The sequence below is a fragment of the Oryctolagus cuniculus genome, chromosome 5 (assembly GCF_051225735.1).
Source record: "Oryctolagus cuniculus isolate XC-2025 breed Fujian yellow rabbit chromosome 5, ASM5122573v1, whole genome shotgun sequence".
Classification (NCBI taxonomy): Eukaryota; Metazoa; Chordata; class Mammalia; order Lagomorpha; family Leporidae; genus Oryctolagus; species Oryctolagus cuniculus.
This window is the reverse complement of record NC_142871.1, coordinates 54,675,394-54,683,629: the sequence shown is the minus strand read 5'-3', so window position 1 is coordinate 54,683,629 and position 8,236 is coordinate 54,675,394. Positions and strand designations below refer to the sequence as shown.

At 45.3% G+C, this 8,236-nt stretch overlaps 1 protein-coding gene and 1 pseudogene across 4 annotated transcripts in view; one reads left to right on the top strand and one right to left on the bottom strand.

The window, feature by feature from the left end:
* Positions 1-2,553: 2,553 nt before the first annotated feature.
* On the bottom strand, positions 2,554-2,963 carry LOC100357142 (small ribosomal subunit protein eS12 pseudogene; annotated as a pseudogene).
* Positions 2,964-3,195: 232 nt separating this feature from the next.
* Positions 3,196-8,236, top strand: part of DSE (dermatan sulfate epimerase) — a 76,113-nt gene continuing 71,072 nt past the window's right edge. The window contains exon 1 of one of the 4 annotated variants that reach the window (XM_089332750.1): positions 3,196-3,603. In XM_089332750.1, coding sequence (XP_089188876.1) covers positions 3,438-3,603 — 166 coding nt within the window. In that variant the 5' untranslated portion in view covers positions 3,196-3,437. The other 3 variants (XM_008263398.5, XM_002714917.6, XM_070074620.2) reach the window with 3 other exon arrangements.

Here is an 8,236-nt window from a genome sequence, read left to right as displayed (position 1 = left end):
TCAACTTTCTGAGTCTGTTTCATCAACAGTCAAATGGACACAGTAATGCCAGCATCTGTATGAGAAAATGAGATATACATGGATGTGCCCAGTATACTTAATCACCCTTTAGAAAAAGAATTGTATATAAAATCCACAAACTGACTTGGGGTGGAAGCGAAACCCAATTATGATTAAGAATGTAAGTAAGTGTTTCTTCTTCATTTTTTTTTTTTTTTTTTTAACAATGAAGCCTGAGTCATCTGGAGATGGAGTGGAAGCAGCAGAACAGTCTCAGTGGTGGAGAGGGGCATGTCTGGGCTGGAAAAGGCAGGTGAGTAGGCCTGAGTAGGGAGCGCTGGAGAAGCCTCTGGGCCCTGTCTGGCCAGGGCTGACTGCTCAGAGATGGATGGGGAAGCTCAAGGAGATCATCACTTGAGTAAGTCTAAGTACAAGGCCACATGGTTGGAGCAAACTAAAGTGATCATGCCCCTTTCAGGGACCTGAGAGTGAGACAATCAAGGTGAAGGGCAAGGCAGTTTTATGGCATAATTGTGGCTTAGAGATTCAAAGTGAAACAGCATTTCAGACTCAAGCAGTTGTATAGTCATGGACCAGCTGGTTAAAACCCAAGGGCCAGATTTTATTTTAATTTAATGAATTAAACTCAACAAGAGGACAGAGACCATGTACCCATAAGAGCCCTGTAATATTGGAGTCTGGTAAGCCAGAGCCAAGAATAACTAAGGATGACAACAACAATAATTTTTTTGTTGTTGTTTAAACAAGAACATGTAAGAAATGTCCTTGCTGATATAAACGAATGAAAAACAGACCTAATTCCCTTTTCTTGTGCCCTCCCTATCATGAAAAAACAATTAAATTGAAGGGCAAATTAAAGTTTGTGAGAGTTAGTTGAAAACTCAGATAAATGAGGATCTTGTAAGAAAGCAATCTAACTCTCTAAAACTTATCTTCTGTTGCCTAGAATATTTACATCCCAGCAAAGAAAGTTTACTTTCAGATAGAGTGGGAGATAAACACTGAAAGACTGGAGATGGACAAGCGGAATTCTAGTCTTCAATAAAGAAGCTGATTTCTGAAACCAAGATGAGATTTTTCACAGATACCGAGCAAAACTAGTAAGCCTAATTAATAAAGTAACATTGGGTACTTAGAAAAGGAAGAAGCAATTTAGCAGACTTTAATGGGAACTCACTAAGTAGTCATTTCCTTTTTCTGACAATGTTGCTGTACCAGTAAATCAAAGATACCTAACAGACAAAGCACATCTGCTATGTGTTTGTGGCTGCCTCAGGGAGGAAAGGGTCACTCTTAATTCCTCAGCTGGGGTGAGGAGTGTGTGTGTGTCTTTTTCTAATTCCTACAAAGGTGCCATGCACCCATGCACTGCAGCTGCTGTCCTGGGACAAGGGAAGAAAATATAACTAGGAAACAAACATATGGGACCTTAACTGATAAGAATATTTGTCAACAGCATGTGAATTCAGTGTCGGTTGGCAGTGGGAAGCGCCTAAGAATGAGAAGTTAAATGATGACATGACATCAGACCAGATTTGCAGAGGATATAAAATTGGGAGCTAGAATGATTTAACTGCATCAATAATACCTGACCTGTCAACAAGTTAAAAAGAAGAGGACTAATTCAATGCAACAAAATACAATAGAATTATGTGTTAAGTGATGAACACAAACTGCATTGGGTGTAACTTGGGAAGCTGTGTCATAGCAGCAGTTATGGAAAAAACTAACATTTTAGAGCTTTAGTGCGTGGTAATATGGGAGTCAATGCAGTGATATTGCTGCTGTAAAAGCTCTGACAGTACACCTAAGGAAATTTAGTAATTAGAGCAATGCTATTCAACTTCGTTTAACTTTGTTATTTGGATGAAACCCCGAGTTCAGTGCTTGAGATCAGGTTGTGAGGGTAACCCTGGCAACATAAATCACTTCCCAAGAGCTTTCAGACTGGGTCAGGAAAAGCTGATGGAGGTAGTATGTCCCCCTGGAAAACTTAAGCAATTTCCTGTTAAATCAAGGCTAGATGTATCTTGTAGACTCCAGAGGACAGAATTGCAGGTCTGCTGACACCTACTGTAACCAGAGACCGAGACAAATTTTCAGATAAATCAAAGGCAAAATTGGAGGGTGAAGGTGAGTAAATGTCAGTAGGTAGTGCCTCCTTTTAACATTTCTCAGTTCTGACTGTATATCGCGAGCACCTGAAAAGAGAAAAGTGCTGAGCTGGTGCTTAGACTCCAACCCAAGAGATTCTGATTTATTGGTCTGGTGTGGGACACCCCCCTCCCAAACCCCAGGCCCCAGTAAAAAAAATTTATGAAAACTTCCCTGCTAACTCTAAGGTTTTTGGCTGGAGAATCATTGAACCAGAAGACTATGTGTTAGGAGGTTAAACAAATTAAACCAGATGATTTTTTTCTGAAATCTCTCCCAAATTTGAAAAGACAAATGAAATTCACACGTAAGATTACATCCTACAGTTAGAGACTTTCACAATTTAATCCTAACAATTTTTTTATGAGCCAAATTTTTATTTGTTCATTTCTTGCATTTGAAGTATTCTTCGATGACATCTTTGGCTTGAGATTCTTTGCCACAGTCCTTAACCACTACACAACTTCAACCAACCACGTTGTGGGGCTTACCCTCTGGGTCAGTTTCACATAGGCCTACCCATTCCCCAAGTTTCTTGTTGTCATCAACCTTAATGAGGTTGATCTGGTGCTCAACACAAAGGGCCTCCACCAGCTTGACATACATAGGCTCATCACAGTTAGATGCAAGGACACAAAGATGGGCTTGGCGCTTGTCTAAGGATTCGGCAGCTTCACGAATTCCACGTGCTAGGCCATCGTGGATGAGGGTGGTCTTCAGCACCTCTTGTGGAGCAGTATTAATGTCCATTACACCTCCAGCAGCAATGCCGTCCTCGGTCACGTTGGTGGGTTTACTGGTGAAGCCAAATCTTGAACGAACCCGGGTCTCCGCTTCCCCGCGGGAAAGAACAGTCCTAACAACTGAATTGAGGCAATTCTCAGCGCGGTGCCTGGCATGTGATAAACTCTAAGTTAGTATTAGATTTTTTTTATTGTATTCTCTTTATAATTGTTCAGTGGCGGCACTATATCTCCACACAACAGATGAGAAAACTGCCATTGAGGTAGTTCTCCAAGGCCACAGTCATCAACTGAAAAGTACAAATTTAAACTAATTATAAGGTCCCGGAGCCTCTTCTCTCCTCCACAGCCCACATCTACAAACATAGGCATGTTTATGCAAATCAGTGGTTTAACCTGGGTGAATACTAAAAATGCTTAGCAATACTATTTGCTCATGACTTCTTAGGGAGCATCTCTCTTAAGCGCAATTTCTGAGAAACAGTTAAGTGTAAAAGTAGACATTGACATTTTTTCTTGATGTGGCCAGATGGAAGCTCCTGTGTGTGTCTTCTGAGCCTCCAAGGCAGGACGTGGGTGAGCGTTCAGAACTCAAAGCAATCACTGCTCCCAGGAAAACATCTCCCACTCTCCTGGATGAGCAAGCAGCCTTCCGCATCTACGGCATCTGCACAGCCTAGCTCCGGTAGGTGATTCACTTGCTGACACCCAGAGTGAGGAAACCAGCCCCATGGTTAAGGCAGGGCTCACAGCTCCTGGGACCCGGTTGGACCTGGCTGAGCCTGTATGCAGTTGCTGCTCTTAACAGGACAGGGGGAAATTCTCCTTGCTGGATGAGGGAGATCTCGAGATAAGGTAAATGAAATCTCCTCTTGTAAGCTGCATACATCAAAAGCTCTTCTCCATACCCTTTGCCTTTTGTGATTACAACCTGCTCAGTCTTCAGAGTTCGGTGCTTTTGGATGTAGGGCATTTTCTTGGTACAGCCAGTGACTTCCGAGTTGACTTTCCCTTCTTCTCTTTGAGAAAAGAGTAAAACCGAAGGCGGGAGGAAAGGGGGAGTAACTATTTTGGAGAGGACGGAGGGGAGTTGGCGCCACCCTCGCGGGATCGTTCTCCTCGCTTTCCTGTCTCAGGGCTATAGGGAAGCAGCGACTCCTCCCCGTGGGCTTCCCAAGTTATCTTTCCTTTGGGTGCGATTCCAGAGAGGAGCTCGAAGCCGATGGGTTCTAAGAAGCCTGACCAAATTAGAGGCAAAGGGGCCGAGCAGGGCAGGGGTGCGTGGAGTCTGGCCCGAGCGGCGGGGAAGGCGAGTGCAGCGGCCCTGGAGAGGAAGGCGATGTAGAAAGCTGGGCGGGCCGGAGGTCGGGGTTCGGCCTGGGAAGGGGTCCGCGTTTCCCCCTCCCAATCCTCGCCTCCCCCGGCTCGGTGACGTTGCGGTTTCCGCCTCTCGGCTGTGGAGCCCCAGCGCCCGCCGGGTCCCGCCCCGTGCGCCCATACCCCACCCGCCCGCGCCGGCCCGGCCCGCAGAAGCGCTGCCCGAAGCTGCAGCGGCGCATCCCGGGGCGCGGCGCCCACTTGGCACCCATGGCGCGGCGGGCGCGCTGAGGGCTCGGCTCCGAGGGTGCCGGGAGCCCGGGCGCCCGGGAGTGAGCGGAGCTAGGAAGGGCCTCTGGAGCCAGGGCCGAGGCCGGGGAGGCGACGCCGGAGAGGACGGAGCCGCGGCGGGGAGCGGTAAGCCGAGGGGCACGTGAGGGGAGGCCAGGGACGCGCGGCGCAACTTTCTCCCCGAGACTCAGGCGGGTCGCCTGCGAGGCTGGCCCGGCGCGGGCGGGAGGCGGAGAGCCACGTCTCCGGCGGGGCGCCCAGAGCCTAGAGCTACGCGCCCCGGCCTGGCTCGGCTGGGCTCCCGGAGGGTTCCTCGGGCGTGAAGCTCGAGTTGCGTGCTTCCCTGCTGGCGGGGCAGCCTCGGCGACAGCTCTTAGTTCCTTCTCGTCCCTAGAACGCCAGCCCTGAGCCTCGCGCACAGAAGAGCCAGAGATCGTTTTCGGCGCGTCGGGTCTGCCTGGCCCCGTTGGGATTTCTCGCACGGCCCGGGCGACGTAGGCTTCCTTGTGCCGGGTTGGGTGGCACAGCCTTGCGTCCTCCTTTCCCCGTGTACCCCACCATTTGGAGGTAGTGGAGTCGAGTGTGGCGATCCTAGCGCTGGCAGCCGGGCTTTGCGGGTGAGGACGCCGGGGAAGCACGCCCGAGCCTCCCCGGAGGCTGGATTCCATCGCTCCTTGGTAAACCCCAGCCCCAAGGCAGCCGGGTTGGGGCGGAGGTCTTGACTCACAGGCCGGGAAGCCCTGTAAGCGATGCTACATGGGCTCAAGAACTGTCTGTCGCAGATGCAATCTGAGCTGAGTGTGTGACCCGAGAGCTTTTCCGTTTTCGTCTCTCCTTTAAGGCGGCTGAGGCCAGTTGGCATTAAGATCGAATCCGAATCCACTGCTTGAAAGCATTAGGTGACCTTATTTACCTGGAATTCTTTAGGTCAGAAGATGACGCGTTTACCTTTTAGGGATCTTCATGCAATACAATTACTTTAAAACGTTTTTTCGTTAGTCATAGTTTAATGTTACATTTAACTTCAGGATGGGTCTTCACATTTGTTTCTCTATTTTTCACATTGTAGAGTTTAACTTTTTAAAAATTCCCTTTTCTTAAGTTTTTGAAAAAGTTCTCAATAGTTCATCTCCATGAAATAAAATACTGATATGCCATGCTTTATAAACTCTTCAAATCTAAATGGGATAACACAAATCACGTGCAAGGAAGGAATAAAAGGTAGGATTGCGTGAGTGTTTGTTTCATGCATTACTTTTTTGTTTTAAGCTCACCATAGGGATGTAAGTCAGTTTATGAAGTGTGTAGGTAAGCTCTCTTTTAGTAAAAATGGGGGAAGAGACTGAATTTGATGCCTCTGTTACCTAGTGACCTCTCTACGTGGGGTTAGCCAAAAGTGCAAGGCAGTGCTGGTTACCTACAGCTTTAGCTCCTAGAACTGAACTGTAGAAAGGAAGAAAGCATAAACACACAGCTCCTGAGAGTTTACACATGGAGAGTTAGTTTTCATCGACTATGATGTCAGTATCAGTTTCATCAAGTTTTAGTTAAATAAGGACAGTGGCCTACAAAAATACATTTTGACATTCAGGTTAAAAAATTATAGAAAGGTTCCCAAAAGGGAATTCTCAAAATGACGAGAACAACAACAAAAACAGAAGCAATCCTGTGCTTTGACAAAGAAGGAAACTTGAACAGAACACTGTATAGGCCTTTACCATGATGTTCCTCGGAAGAGGCTGTTGAAATTTCCCTGTTTGAGGTTTGTGGCAGGGTGGAGAAAGTACCGAGTGGGCAGTCAACTAGGTTTGCTAGGTGAGCTCAGGACCATTGTGATACTGGTGCATGCTTCTACTTTCGTATTTATGAAATTAGTTCACAAATTTAATGCTAATACAATTCATTGCTATGTGATCTGTGATCTTTCCAATCCAGTAAGTACCTGTACTGTCCTGAGACTACCTGGTTACTATCTAGGAGGTGAAGTTTTTAACTTTATAGGTGTTTCCCAGTATCTCATTATAAAAATCTTTTTATTATCTTTGAGAAAGTGCTTTAAGATTACAGATGAAGATGCATTCTACAATTAAATCATTAAAACATTTTAAATTTAGACATTTCTTCATGTTACTTATGATAAAATATTTTGGTATTTGTTTCTGTTTGCAACTGATCATGCTATGTTGCATGAATGAAAGGACATGATTGTTACTCAGTAATATGATTTCATTAAATAATTGGAAAGGAAAAATGGTAGATAAATTATTTACATTTGGACTTTAGTATATTGCTAATATATTTCCAAAAGGGAAAAGAAACCAGCAAAAGACTAGCATTTTGCAGCATGTATTAGTATTACTTATTAGTGTTTTGAATACTAAATATAGTAAATAGTCTTGTCCTTTTCACCACTGTCACTGCTCCCACCCCAAATACAATTACAGTTTCCTGGGATAAGTTTGACAGGCCTTTGAAGAGAAGCAGAACCTATAGTGGAAGCAGTGTCATAGTGGACCCCATTAGTCCGTGTCCTGAGAGGGTCTGGATCTTTGCTATTCTGAAGGAGTGGGTAAGACCTTCAAGCAGTTTTGGTGACCTGTAACTCTACTGAAAGAATGTGTCTGAGCAGAGTACAGGTCAACTCTTATTACTGTATTAGGAGCCTTAAGGTTTTCTCAGCTTGCGATTACGTTATCTTCCTCCATAGTGATTTGTAGAATAAGATTCTTGCTGGGTCAACAAATGACCAATAGATGTGTTGACGACAAAGTCAAAGTATTTAGATTTTGAGTTGGTGCCCAACATGGGAATGAGGAAGTGTAAAAGTCTGGAGTACTGGGGCCAGCACTGTGGCCTAGCAGGTTAAGTTGCAGTCCATCCCATATGGGCACTGGTTCAATTCCCAGCTGCTCCATTTCCATCCAGCTCCCTGCTAATATGCCTGGGAAAGCAGCATTTTCTTTTATATCCCTAAAATGCTGATTGTAAGAGACTTGTCCATTTTATGAGTGATTAAGAACATAGGTATGAAATTAACCTAAATTTCACATTTGATTGTCTCTCCTATGTGATACCAAATTCCTATTAGTAAAGACTCTGAAATTTCATTTGCCTAAAGATCTACATCATTATCCTTTTATTACTCACTACCCCCATGATTTGTCAGCTTCCTAGAATGCTTACTGCTTCCCAGGCTTCTGTCTCTGGCTAGTTACAGGTCCTGTTTCTGCAGCCCCTTCCTCTTCCGCCGCTCTACATCTCTGCTTTGGAAGAATTCTGTGGTGGGGCCATGTCTAATTCTTGCAGAGCCCCAGGCTGTCTGTGGGGTTCTCCTGGGCTGGTTTCACGTCTCTTACCTGAGTGCTTTACCAGTTGCATTGCTTACCCCTGCTTCAGGTAGGCAAGCTGTAGCCTGTTCAGAGTGTGGATTTCCAGCCCCTCTTTCAGATGTCCCAAAGAATGTAAACCTGTGGTAGGAAAAGTGTTCAGAGAGCCTGTTAGAGATCACAGTGAGGAAAGGGAATAATTTCAGTTTAGAAAGAGAGGAAACGATTTTTGAGGCCATCTGTTTATTTCTTGGATGTAATAGTTATTCAGTCCTTAATTCAGAATAGCACAATGAGTTTTAACATGCATTAAAATTATCGCTGGTTTTTTTTTTCTTCTTTGTGTCCATTCTCTTTGACTGTTTTGTAAGCAGGATATTAATT